Source organism: Alexandromys fortis, unplaced genomic scaffold (assembly GCF_014885135.2).
Source record: "Alexandromys fortis isolate MF-2015 unplaced genomic scaffold, M_Fortis_MF-2015_v1.1 scaffold_56, whole genome shotgun sequence".
Taxonomy (NCBI): Eukaryota; Metazoa; Chordata; class Mammalia; order Rodentia; family Cricetidae; genus Alexandromys; species Alexandromys fortis.
Genome location: NW_026067935.1, coordinates 2,487,686 through 2,501,769, shown reverse-complemented (window position 1 = coordinate 2,501,769; position 14,084 = coordinate 2,487,686). Strand labels below are relative to the sequence as shown.

The 14,084-nt window shown below is 48.0% G+C and overlaps 1 protein-coding gene across 1 annotated transcript in view; it reads right to left on the bottom strand.

Moving 5' to 3' along the window:
* Positions 1 to 10,244, bottom strand: part of Tmem132d (transmembrane protein 132D) — a 621,098-nt gene extending 610,854 nt beyond the window's left edge. Inside the window, exon 1 of the mRNA XM_050146634.1 lies at positions 10,181 to 10,244. Coding sequence (XP_050002591.1) covers positions 10,181 to 10,244 — 64 coding nt within the window. The remainder of the gene's footprint in view (positions 1 to 10,180) is intronic.
* Positions 10,245 to 14,084: the final 3,840 nt, after the last annotated feature.

Here is a 14,084-nt window from a genome sequence, read left to right as displayed (position 1 = left end):
CTTAAAAATAAATTGCATGTACGCCCTATATATAAGTTTTTTCTGAGTTTAAGAACGCAGAAAAACAACCAGCAAGAAAAACATAAATATGCAAAGCCATCAGGATTAGGCAGTGACACTGTTTGTTTCTTTTTAGCTCTCGTTTTTGAAATAACTTGAAATAGCTTACTTATCACAAATATTAATAAATAAAAATAACTGTGGTGCCTTGAAAATATGAGTTAGCCATTAAGACACCTTAACTGCTTCGTGCCTTTGAGTCCAAGCCCCCAAGTCCACATAGCTCACAATGGCCTATCACTTCAACCTCAGCGGATCAGATGCCCTCTTCTGGCCTCTGCGGGTACTGCATTCATGTGGCATAGACACATACACTTAGGGAAACAAATTATTCCCTAAGTAGGGTAAAGTAAGCACACAAAGAAAAGACAGAATTTAAAACTAAAGAAATCTGAGTATTAATCTTATTAATAAAACCAATAGCGCAAGTATTTATAATTATGTATTGCAACCTCAGCGAGAGACAAACCCTAGATCACATAGAAAACCCACCATGTTCATGGGGCAGGAAGTGCAAACCATGGGTTTCCCCTAATTCTGACACACAGTGAAATGTGCTTCCAAGCTTCAGACCAAAGAAGAGGTCTGAGTCTAAATGGATAGTGTCCTCAAAAAAATGTGGTGTACCCTAAATATCCAGAGATACTGGTGGGTGTACCCTAAATATCCAGAGATATTGGTGGGTATATCCTAAATATCCAGAGATACTGGCTGAAGAGAGCTACAGTACATACAGATGCTAGAGGCTAAGCATCCTCCACCTCCTCCCTTTCCCCTCTCCTTTTCCTCCTTCCTTTTCCCGCTTCTCTGCTCTCTCCTCCTCTTCTCCAACTCCCTTTTCCCTTCCTCTTCTCTGCTTCCTTTTTCATTATCACCTTTTCTCTTTCCCTCCCTTTTCCTCTCTTTTCTCCTCCTTCTCCTCCCCCACTTCCCCTCCTCCTCTGTCATTTCTTATCACCATCAGATATTCCCACAATCCCCCACACTTCACTTTTATTTCTGTAAAATCCAAATAAAGATTTTCCCATTGGAAGTACTTCATCAAAACTGCAAGCCTAACCTTCACATTCCGGCTCCGCTCCTTCCTCAACCTACACTGAATTTCAAGTTGCTCTCTGGGCTGTGAATTGATCCTGGGATCCTGGAGCCCTGGAAGAAGTCTTCCCCACCCTCGTTCTATTCCGAACTCCAGCTACATAGCCTGTGTAGAAGGCCAAGGCCTTCAATGGGAGACATTCAAAAGCAACAAGCTCATTAAATGGTCTCTTTCATCTCTATAAAACTATAGTTAAAAACAAAATTCCTCTTCTTGCTGGCCTGGGCTAGGTATCTGTTATTTCAGTTCCTGTGACCAGGGTCCCCCTGTAGGATGGACAGGAGGATGGCCCCGATGATGGTGAGGTTCTGAGCAGCGAATAAAGGTTAGATATCTCCGACCTGCCTACCTCAAATGGGCATTCGGTAAGCAGGAAGACCACTTTATATGTGACTAACACTCAGTAAACAAGAAGAACATTCCAAACGCAACTTGTGTTTAGTCACCCTTGACCCTGCCAACTTCTAGCCACTTGTAGAGCCGTCTGATGTCTGTCCACCTCCTCCCACCCCTGCAGCCCTGGAGACAGGCACAGGTCCTTCCTGGCAGAGACCACAGAAATGCAAGAGGGCAAAGTGGTCTCCCAAGAGTGCTCCTTATGAATCCCACAACTGGCCACGTTAAGAGTTTACAGTGTCTCCTTCTCAGACTACTGTGTCTCCCCAGCCTTGACCTTGGTCCTCCTCAGACACATGTGCACCTCCACTGACCATCCAGAAAAACAGCCCACAGTGCCTAACAATGTGTCAGGGACTGTCACCCACTTTCCTGGCACAACACCTGTTCTGCTGCTTTAAGAGTCTGGGGCACGTTCTCTCCACAGGCTAGGAAGCATCCAAGGCCACTATGACACTGACTTGAAGGGGCGCTACCTTAAAAGCACACCTACATCTGAGTCCTCTCTAAACGTCTAGCCCTTCCCTGGAGAAACCATCTTTACTCCATAAAGAACGAAGACAGGGTCCAGAAAGCTACATGCCTGGGAACATATGTGTTTCCCAGACTTTCTCTCTTCTGATGCATTTTGGCTTGAGTTTTCAAGCCTAAATTTTTTGGTTCTAGCAAGAGGCTGCAGCTGTCATGCTGTGCACCTGCCTGCTGCCGTGCTGTGCACCTGCCACACAGTGCACCTGCTGAAGAGGTGGCTGCAGGGAACACTGAGGGCCCGGGAGGACAAGAGAAGGCCTGCTTTGAGACCGAAATCGTCGGCTGCTGTGGTGACCTGAGACTGTCACATCATGCTTCCAACCTCAGCCGGCTACTTGCCCGCCCCTTCCCCACCAGCTCCCACCCACTGGCTTTGCTGAAAGCAAGCAAGCAAAAAATAATGACACATGAAGAACAGTGGATGGACTCGGAGTCTCGTAGACATGACGATTTAATGTCACACACATGGGGGAAAAAAACCCTCAGTACCAGTAAAAACTGTTTTATAGCCAGTCTGTCCTCTAGGGTGTATATCTGAGCTTCCCTCTAGCCCTGTGCTTCGGGTCAGAGAAAGGGACTATAAAGGGGAGTTTGAACCCTCTTCCGAAAACTTTCTTTACCATGGCAGCCCCCATTGTCCCTGTCCTGAACACATGCTCTCGATTCCATTTTCAAACACTTGCCACAAGTGTGTTCATTTGCAAGTTCGGTGACGCTCTGTTCTTCATCCTGGATAGATTTGTAATTTCTGGAACTGAGGTCAGGTATGCATAGATGCCATGTTTTTAGAGGTTTTGTGAATGTCCCCTTTAAAAACCAACAATTTAAGGGGTCGGAGAGACGACTCAGTTGAGAGTCCTCTTGGAGAGGACTCCAGTTCAGTTCTGAGAATCCATGTCAGGTCACTCACAACCACCTGTAACTCTAGCGCCAGGGGGTCTAATGCCCTCTTCTGGTGTCCATAGACACTGCACCCATGTGCACAGACACACACACACACACAAATACACATACATTTTTTAAGTTTTTTTGTTTTTTGTTTTTTTGTTTGTTTGATTGTTTTTTTACAAACACCAGCACTTAAGACGTGAGGCTTCTGTTTCGCTTCTTCCTACAGCAGATTTTGTCAATAAATAACAAACTTGCATCAAGATGCCCTGAGCCTCAGGTCTCATCTCATAACAGGTTGGCTCCCTGTCCTTTTTGCTTGAGCGCCCACGATATTATTTCCACAGCTCACCCAAGCTTGGTTCTGGCATCCAAAGTCCAACTCACAAATCCATATGCTCACCGGATCCCACACCCACCTCCTGTGAACAGGAATACCGTGTATCTGTCTTCATTCTATGTGTCCCTCCCTTTCTTGTCAAGTCGTCAGCAGTCACTAAAGATCGTCTATTCTTTAATCCTGAAAGGGTAGAGGCCACCTTGTTTTACCCAGGAGCCATGTGTACAAGTGTAGGGGACACACAAACATACCCATGAATCTCCACTATTTCTTGCTGTGCCTCTGCATCTCCTATGCATGTGTGCACACATTTCAAAGCCAGAGGTCTGCTTTGGATGTCATTCCTCAGGGTGCCATCTACCTTGTTATCTGAGACAGAGTCTTTCAGGAGCCAAGAATTCACCAATTCAGCAAGGCTGACTGATACCAAGCCTAAGGGGACTCATTCTTCTCCACCTCTCCAGCACTGGAAAGGCAAGCACATATAACCACACGCCTTTCACACACGGGTGCTGGTGATCAACCTGGGGGCCTCATGCTTACACAGTAGGCACTTGAGAGACCGAGCCATCTCCCCAGTGCCGTATTCTTCAAGTAGCTATCCTAGGTGGCCTACCAACGCATCTCAAACCTCACCTCACTGCCTCAAAAAGTCCTGAAAATCAACTCTTGATCTCAGTCAAAACAGGGTGCTATTTCTGACCTCCACTGACAAAGTGTGAGAAAATGAAACAACGTGGTATCTTTCTATTCATTTACTCAATACACATTGAGCATCTAGCATGTCCAGGGCTCTGAGCTTCCACTAAAGTGAGACAGACTCTGCATTAAACCCTCAAGTCCACTCCTGCTGGAAAGACAGCTTAGGAACACAATCACACCCAACACAGCACAGCACAGCTGGAGGAGAGTGGAGACATCGGAGTCAGACCCTATGGCTCTCCCTCGTCAGACCCTGGGCCAGTTACTCAGCTTTTCTCAGCCTCAAGCTCATCATCAACCTCTCGAGTTTGTCTGCGAGTTTGCAAATATCACCTGGGCAAATCTCTCAGCGTGATTCCTGCCATCAATAATTGCTCAAAAAATAAGCTATTATGTCTATTGACCGGTGTATCCCTGTAGTTGTTTGAATTACTGGAAAAGACACGGAGCCTTTTACTGCCAGGCAAAGGTTCTTCTGGCAATATTTTATACTCTTAAGCACACTTAAAAATTTTTATTGACCCTCTGCAATGTCCAAAATGCTATGCTAAACACTAAAGGGAAGTCAAAGTGAGAAAAAAAATAGGTATTTGTTACCCTAAGGAAACTTAAATTTTCTAATAAGGGTTACAAAATAGATTTTGAATGTCATATCTACGGACTTGTGGAAGGTGGGAGAAATGTCTCAATCTCTTAAAATTATTAGCATTCAAATCCCTGGGTCCTAAGAATTTGATAACCTTGTTTGTAGATTAAAAACCAGGCTGGGAGTAAATGAAATCATGGGCCACTGAGGGGCCATAAAAGCAACTGCATGTACGCTAGCAAAAGGGAAAGTACGTTCACACAGTACACAAAAGAGGACAGAAGCCTAAGGTGAGAGCAGGGAAGATGGAAGATGCTGCAAGGGAGGAAGCATAAAGAGAAAAGGAAGAGGAACCAAGGAACATGGAAGCAACCTGGTGTGTACCACTTGCCAGTCTAGAAGAATGGGTAGGGAAAGGGCCCAGTACGGCTGCTAGCAGTCACCAAAAACTGTTACAACCAGAAGCATCCTTTTCAGAGTTCCCTGATTCTGGGCTTTCAGGCTCCAAAGTTTCTGCTGTCTGAATCCATAATGTTGGGAGCCATTTGTTACAGCAGTCACAGGGAACTCATACTCACTTGTACTAAAACCCAGCCTTGTTTCCTCAGTTTCTTGTATCTGCTGGTTTTTGTTGTTTATTTGTTTGTTTATAACTCACTGTATAATTGAGGGTGACCTTGAAATCTTTAAAAAATTTATTACATGTATGTATGTATGTATATATGTATGTACACATGTGTGGGCATGAACTTGCCACAGTTTGTGTGTAGAGGTCAGAGGACAACCTGTGGGAGTCAGCTCTCTCCTTCCACTGTCTGTGTTCCAGCAATCAACTGACAGCAAATGTCCTTACCTACAGAGCCATCTCACTGGCCCTGTGTTTGTTGTTTGTTTGTTTGTTTGTTTGTTTGTTTGTTTGTTTGTTTGTACCACTTGAGCCCTTCACACAGCACATGAAAAAGAGATCACAAGGTTTCCCATCCAAGTGGATGCTTTTGAGAGGTGATGCTCATGCCTTCCACCCAGTTCTTTCTATCCAACTGGGCTTCCCACCTCCACGCAGCAATAATGTGACCCCCATCTTTGCTTCTGTCCTATCTATACAAGTTTTCTTTAGCCCATGATGCAGACTCTCATCTCTTTCTGCACAGGTCCCTCCCCAGGTTGTTCCCATAGTTGACAGCAACCATCAAAAGGAAGCTCCCATGTAGTCACTCTGGTCACTGCTGGGTGCACTTGCTGGTAGAGACCCTATTCCCGTCCCTCCAAGCATACATCACAGTACTACTCAGCTTCCTTTGGGTATGCTTTCTCACCGCCCCATATGCCACAGGCTCTGAGAAGCCAGACCAAGTCTGTGGACAGTCTTTTTCTCGCTGCTAGATTCCCTGCATCCAGTATGGCATGAGCAGTGCTACTGGGGGGAACAGCGTTATCGTCCTGAATTAGAATAGGGAGGAGATGAAGGAAACCATGAGGCGAAAAAGAGATTGCTAAATACAGAGCCACCAAGGTTTACATCCGCCCTTAAGAACAAAGCAGCGTGTGGCACTTTGAATGTGAGAGAAATAACTGTCATAAACTTCTTCAGTGTGGGGACTCTTGATGGCCCAGCTCTGTGTCCCCAGAACACACACAAATGTTTCCTACACAGTTCTGCGAGGTCACTAAAACGTGGTCTTCAATGTTTGTTGGATGGATGAATGGGTAGAGGGGAGGATGGATGGATGGATGGATGGATGGATGGATGGATGGACGGACGGACGGACGGACGGACGGACAGAGAGACAGATTTACTGGACTGAATGGATAGTGGATGGGTGGATGAACTAGACTGGATAGACGGACAAATGGATAGATGAACAGCAGAAGTCTGGACTGGATGGACAGGTGAACAGTTGGATAATAATGATCACTGTGAATTAGAAATATTAGAGTGATTCATGATCTCGTAATATCTTTAAATATATAGTTTGGTCCTTTTTCTTGGCTTTTTAATAGTGGAACTCATATAAACAGACCTTCCAACTCTTTTTTCCCCCCTTTGGCTTTTAGACACAAAATTTCTCTGTTATTTTTGGACCCTATCCTGGAACTAGCTCTTGTAGACCAGGCTGGCCTTGAACTCACAGAGACTCGCCTGCCTCTACCTCCCACCTGCTGGGATTAGAGGTGTGTGCCACCACCGGCCAGCTCAGACATTCCAACTCTTAAAAACTTAGGCACATAAGTTGTTTTTGTTTTAGAAACATGCTCTCACTATATAGCCCAGGCTTGCCTGGAACTTATGATTCTTCTGCCTTGGCCTCAGGACATTACAGCCACACACCACACCGAACCACATGGAAGTATTTTTTTAAATAAAATCATATTCCATTACATCATTCACTCAAATAAAAGAAAGCTTCCTGTCTCCCCAGTCCCCAGCCTTCCTTACAGCATTGAACACAAGCAAGAAAGCCAGTCAGACACAAACTCCCTGCTTATCTCTCCTCCTAAGTTTCCTATGCCCCCAAAGTGACCTCTTTTATGGGCCACTCACTATAAACTGAGGTTCTCTCCCTACAATCCAAGGCTGCAGGGGCTCAACATTCCTTTAGCCAAAGCGGCTCCCACTGCCCAGAGGCCTGGTCTAGACAGAAGGGAGGCTCTTAACATAGCCACAGACAACCAAGGGCAAGATTGCCCGCCCCAGGACATGCCAAGCACCCAGCTGGCAGCAGGCACGCGCACAACATCATGGCAGGCGCAAACACCACAACACTGCAGAGGGTCCTCTCCCAGCATCGCGGCTATGTTTGCTTCTCACAGCTTGTGGCAGAGAACAAAATGCAGAGTGACTTGTGCAAGAGAAGGTGGGGACAAGTGGCCCAAAGTGGCAGCTTTCCAGCCCTGCATTTAAAGCCCGCCTCGGCCTCTGGCTGTCTCCAGTCTGCCCACAGATTTTTTTTTTCTTCTCAGCTAAGTATCCTTATACCTGCCTCCTTCAGAAAGCTCAGAGCCGTGGACTCATGCATCTGCAGGCAGCAACATCAAGTTTCTAACTGGGACTGCAGTGTGAACACAAGGCATGAGCTTCCTGATCATGTAAGGCCATGCTTCAGGGAAGTCTGGGGACACAAACCAAGGTCCATGGCAAATTAGACGCTTTCTATCAGGGCCCCCTAGGTCCCAAGGAGACAGAATCTCACAAGACAGAACATTTTATTTGTGTTTAAATTTCCAAAGAGCCATGTGAGGGTAGGTTTGCAGTATTTACTCATAAAGGTGGCATATATAAAGTTCAAGGTCACTAGGCTGATTAGCCAAGGTCATTAGCACATGAAAATATGTGTTCTATTGTATCCAAGGGTTCCTATAGGGAAAACAGTAAAATACGGTAACATAATGAAGTAGACATATAATATTTAATACTAATTCATGTTTCATTTGGTCCCAGACAAATGAGACATTTTAGAGTGTGTGTTTACTTGATCGAAATTCTCTCCAGTGTAGCCTGTACTTGACTTCAAGTAAGTTAGAACCTGCAGACATAAGTAGAGAAATGGCCCTGTGGATAAAGTGTCTGCCTTGCAAAGGTGAGGACCTGAGTTCTAATCCCCACCACTCATGTAAATGCTGGGTAAAGAGGGTAGCCAGAACCAGTGTGCTCTGGGGTCAGCGGGAGACTGTGCCTCAGCAAGTAAAATGGAGATCACAGAAGCCATGTCTGATGTCAATGTCCAGCCTTTACATGCGTGTGCATACATTAGCATCTACACACACATGTACTCATATTTTAACATGCAAACTACATGCATACATACTTGCCATACACATAAAAATAAGTTCTTAGAAAGAACATACAGGTTATCACTCAAGTAGAGAGGGAAGTAGGAAAACATGGAACAACACTGTGTGTCCTTTGGTTTCTGTTATGCTTGACCCCATGAAATCCTTTTTTACACAGCTTGGTACCATCCCACCAACCTCATTCTTCCCAGCTGAGGACCATGGCCAAGTTACGTCGCACGTGCCCAGCTGCGCTCACAGCTGCATGAAGGTTCCCCGCATTCTGACTGGCTTCTGCACTCTGACTGAGGCAGGCTGTCTCCAGAGTCCACACACAGAAGCCTCCCGGCCTTACATGACATGGACATTGGTGACAAGCCGGGTTCTAGACATACAGAAAGGAGATGTCCCCAACATACTGTATCTTGTTTAAGGACAAGTTCAAAAGCGCTCCGGGAAAGGCAGCTCCCTTCAGCACAGCTGCTCGAAGTGAAGAAATCAGTAAGGGAGGCGGGGACCATGGAGTCCAAAGCTACGCTGTTCCTTGCTTAATAAAACCTTGTTATTACAGAAAAAAAACCAGAGACGTCTATGCTTATCAAACCAAGTGACAAAGATACAACATGCCTCCAGCCATGCCAGCATGGCATCGCAGTCCTGGAGGCAGGTTTTTAACCTAGTGTCTGCCTATTTCACCAACCTCTTTGATTACCAGCTTATTCCACATCCCCAAAGATGTGGCTTCCGGGGTGGGGGTGGTACCCACTCCTCATTAGCAGACCGGAGCCCCTTTCAACAGCACTTGAAAAGACAGTGGAGTAGATAAAGCAAATCCCCTCCTCGCCAAACCATTCCCACGCAAAAGCCCAGCGAGTGATCTGCCTAACTCTACAAGATCCAAAGCAATTAGATTCCCAGGTACCAGAAAAGCCAGAAACCAAAATCAACATATCATTAAGAGATTGTGCTTGTCAACTGGCTAGGAAGTTTCAAAGAGAGACATCGCCTGAAATATATTCGCAGAAAAAAATATGTTTACAGGGTTTTTCCAGCACACTGGAGACTGCAAAGAATCTTGACTTTTGCAGTAGAAAAAGAGGTGGAGGGGAGGAAACTATCTACAAATAGAAGCCACTGATCAGCCCATCTTTAGTGCCCTGCTGATATCGACTGCTCTGTACGGCATCTCTGTCCCAAGCTTCCAGGAGTTGAGGGAGACGGCAACAGAGCAGGTAATTGGGGGTAGGAGGGGCTTCCTGCCTCTACTCACAACCTCAGGTCAGGACCCTGCTGGGACAACTTGGGACACAAGGACAGCAGAGCATCCTGCGGAGATACTGCCCCCACTACAGCAACTGCAGGAGGCAGACCCAGGAGACCCTGGGCTGAAAGGAACTCTGGCCAACTTGGCGTTCTTAGCAGACCCATGGTACACTAGCTGGCATTCCCATACAGCAGAGCTGTTCAGGTTTAGTTCCAAAAGGGTTAGGACCGGTTGCATAGTTCACTCCAAATTCTAGGAAGCTTCCAGGTCCAGGACAGCATAGGCACACTCCTTGCTCAGGAACACTCTCCTAGGGCATCCTACCAAGACTTCCAGGGAAATCACCTGCTGCCAGAGGCCTGCCCCAGACCTTGGCTCCGCAAGCCTCCTGCACACGCACGCACACACGTGCACACACACACACACACACACACACACACACGCCCACACCTCTCCCTGGCCGCCCACATTCACACACACACACACACACACATATACTCCCAGCAAAGTTAAGTCCTAGGGCCCAGGTAGCCCTAGAGTCCTCACCTTTGGAGAAAAGGGCGGCCAGGCTGATGAGCACAGGAGACCAGAGGTGCCACAGCGTCCCCATCTCAGACGGGCACATCCTGGAGACTCGGAGAGCGGCTGAAGGAGGGATGTCGCCAGGTTCCCTGAGAACAGAAGCTGAGCTAGATGGCCAAGACGCATCTGGCTAGAGACCCGAGAGGCAGATTCGCCCTGAGCCGGGTCCCCACAGGTCCATTGCCAGGCCTCTTGGGCTCCGGGGTCCCGCAGCGCAGGCCGAGCTCACCTCAGTGCTTCGACAGCGCTGAAAACTGGCTAGTGAAATGAATTACACTCCACGAAGGGGGTCTCCAGTACCGCTTCCCCAAGCGCGGAGAGCGCTCCTGGGACTCCGGCTGGGCTACCGGGGTGGGCTATCGCTCCCGGGAGGCGGCGGGGCTGCCAGGCTTCGGGGCCCGGGGCGCGGGCAGAGGCGGCGGGGGGGTCCCCGGGCGGGTGACCAGGCGCGCTTGGGGACCCGGGGCGCGCAGCCTCGCCGCCCCCATCCCGCGCCACAGGGCTCCCGCGCGCGCGTTCCGTCGCCCAAAGTTTGCGGGGCGCTGCGGCTCCACCCCAGCCCGGCCCGGCTCCCCCGCGCGCCCGGCGCACGGCCGGCTCCGGAGACGCGCGGCGCCCCGGGCGGAGGGCGAGCGGCGCGCGGACGAGGAGGCGCGGGCCCGGGGCGGCTGCATCCGAGCGCACCCAGCGCAGCGTGCCCAGGCGGGCTGAGGCTGTTGCTTCCTAATTTCTCTCTCTCTCCCTCTCTCTCCCTCTCTCTCTTTCTAAGCCCCACCCTTCTGGAGTGACAGCTGTGAGCCCCAATCCGCAAAGTAGGTCCCACCTTCCTGGTTGCGGGGCGCCCAGCCTCGGTGTCGCCCTCTCTGAGTGCGCGAATGGGAGGGGAATGTTCAGAGGAGAAAATGAACACCCCGCCCATTCCCGGAAGCTTGCTTGGGGCCCAGCGTGGATGTCCACGCTCACAACAGGTGTCGAAAGGCCATAAGACTCGGGGTGCAAGCGGTCCTCAGGCAAAGATAGCTCAGGACCCTAACATAAGCCGAAGTGTCCCAGTAATCTCTTGAATGTGACCCTGGGATCCCAAGATGTTTCCCAAATTCCTGTCCCGGGAAGATTTCTATCTTGGCTCCCCGCTGGCCTTTGGGCATCAGGGAATTTATCGTTAGGATAAAACATTGTACTGAGAAAGTGACAGGCATGGCTCTCCACTCTTCACTCCTGCCTTCCCATGTCTCTAAGGCAAACTCACGCCAAGATACCTAATTCCCATGCTAAGGTTCTGAACTCAAGCCCTCCTCTGCTCCCGCTGAGCCTGGGAAGCAAGTCGGTTCTATGGGGATTCGGGGAGGAAGCCCAACCTCATTCCAACAGGTGAACTAACTCCTGCATTAATTCTCTTGTTGCTATGTCAAAAGCAACTCATGGGAAGAAGGGCCTGTTTGGACTCCAGTTTGAGAACACAACCTGTTTTCTCAATACAACCTGTATTTCTCAAACACAGGCAGGGAAGGCACAGGAACTGGTTAGTTTTTGGTCCGGTTCACACACACACACACACACACACACACACACACACACACACACACACACAAAGCTTCCATGGGAATGGTCCGTAGGCAAGCCTGTAGGCTTTTTCTTCATTCATGGTTGATTTCGGGGGCCCACTGAGGGCAGTGGTAGCCCGGGGGAGGTGGTCCTGGGTTGTATAAGAAAGGTAAACTGTAAAAGTCAGGGAGAGCAAGTCAGTAAGCAGCACCCCGCCATGGCTTCTGGGTCAGTTCCTGCCTCCCAGCTCTAGCCCTGACTTCCCTCCATGATGATTTAAACTGTAAAATGAAGCAAGCCCTTTCCTCCCCAGGTTGCCTTTAATCTTTGTTTTATCACAGCAACAGAATCCAGACTAGGACAGCGGGACATCAGGGGCACGAGGCAGCTGGCCACATGGCATCTGTAGTCAGGAAACAGAGAGAGATGGAGCCTGGTGCCTGGCTTGCTTTCTCCTTTGCACTCAGTCCAAGGCCTCAACCCATCCCTGGCGAGAGACCCACATTTAGTTAAAACTTGGTGGGAACACCCAGAGGTGTGTCTTGCTGCGGGATAATGCTCTGTGCACTGTAAAGATTTGTCACTTATATGAGTTTAATAAAACTCTGATTGGTCAGTAGCCAGGCAGGAAGCATTGGTGAGGCAACCAGACTAGGAGAATTCTGGGAAGAGGAAAGGCAGAGACACAGCGTCATCCAGAAGCAGAGGAAGCAAGGTGAGAAGGCCTTACTGAGAAAAGGTACCAAGCCACATGGCTAGGCATAGATAAGAATTATGAGTTAATTTAGGTTGTAAGAGGTCATTAGTAATAAGCCTGAACTAGGGGTCAAATGGTTTTTAATTAATATAAGCCTCTATGTGTTTATGTGGGACTGAATGGCTAGGGCACCCGGTGGGACAGAAACTTCTATCTACAGTGTCTCCATGGTGACTCTAAACCTATGACAAGATTAACAACCACAGGACTCAGAGGATCTGGCTGAGGGGGCAGTCCATGTCTGGGAGCTTCAAAAAGAAAATAACCACTGGTTTTAAGTGGTTTCAGTTTCTTGACTTTCAAGGGCAATCAGAGGGGCCCAGGCTGTTCTCCAGAAGTCTGAGTATCCTTGGGATGCTGGCTTTACCTTTGTTCTGTGGGTATTTCTTAATTATAGTCTTTCTAGTGTTCTTTTGTTTAGTTCTTAAGTTCTCTCTCTCTCTCTCTCTCTCTCTCTCTCTCTCTCTCTCTGTGTGTGTGTGTGTGTGTGTTTTCTAAACTTTTATAGAGTTGATGATGAGAAGAACCTGTGAGTCTACCCACCCCAAGCCTCTGATATGTGAGCCATCCCCAGCCTCAGCTGGAAAGCTGGTAGAAATGACCACTGTGCCCATCCCCGAAACTGATGTGGCAGAGGCTAGTGGCACTCCAGGCTGCCTTATTGACAAATTCCAGGCCACACTGAGGCCATGGTGATAGAATGTATACTGAGAGCCATCAGTATGTATCTCTTCTTTCTTTCCCTGACTGATAGGGGAAACTGAGGCTTCATCCCCTCGTGTCTAGCCAAGCTTCCCCCATATTCCTCAGTGGCAGACTCATTTATGTATATCCAAGTATATATTTTTTTAAAGATTTACTTGTTTTTTTATTTATTTATGTGAGTGCTGTCCCAACATGAATATACCGTGTGTGTAGAGACCAGGAGAGGCCAAATCCCTTGGAACTAGAGTTACAGGCAGTGGTCAGCCACCATGTGAGTGCTTGGAATCAAATTCAGGTCCTCTGCAAGAGCCGCCAATGCTCTTAACCACTGAGTCATCTCTCCAGACCCCCAAGTCTATTTTTTTGTTTGTTTTGGTTTTTTTGAGACAGGTTTTCTCTGTGTAGCCCTGGTTGTCCTGAAACTTGTTCTGTAGATCAGGCTGGCCTGAAACTCAGAGATTTACACCCCACCCCCTCTGCCAAGCAATGGAATTAAAGGCCTGTGCCACCACTGCCTGGCCCCACATCTATTTTTAAGAGAATCCTTGAGTTCATTTCCTAGAAGTTATTGGTTCCTATATTTTTATTCAAAAAATGGCTTTACTTTTTTTTTCTAAATCATTTTTTCCCTGTATCGTGAGCAGCAGGAGACTCTTTTAGGTATATGACCACACAGGCTTCTCTCTCTGTGTCCTTAGGATAAAAGCTTCTAACCGCTGCCTGGCATGTCTTCATCATACACAGTTATCTGGACAAATCTTTTCTCTATTCAAACTGCGCAAACATCGTGAGTGGCTAAAATAAGAGGTAAGAACGACTCCCCCTCCACCTCTCTTCAGGAAGCTGTTGGAAAGTGTGTGC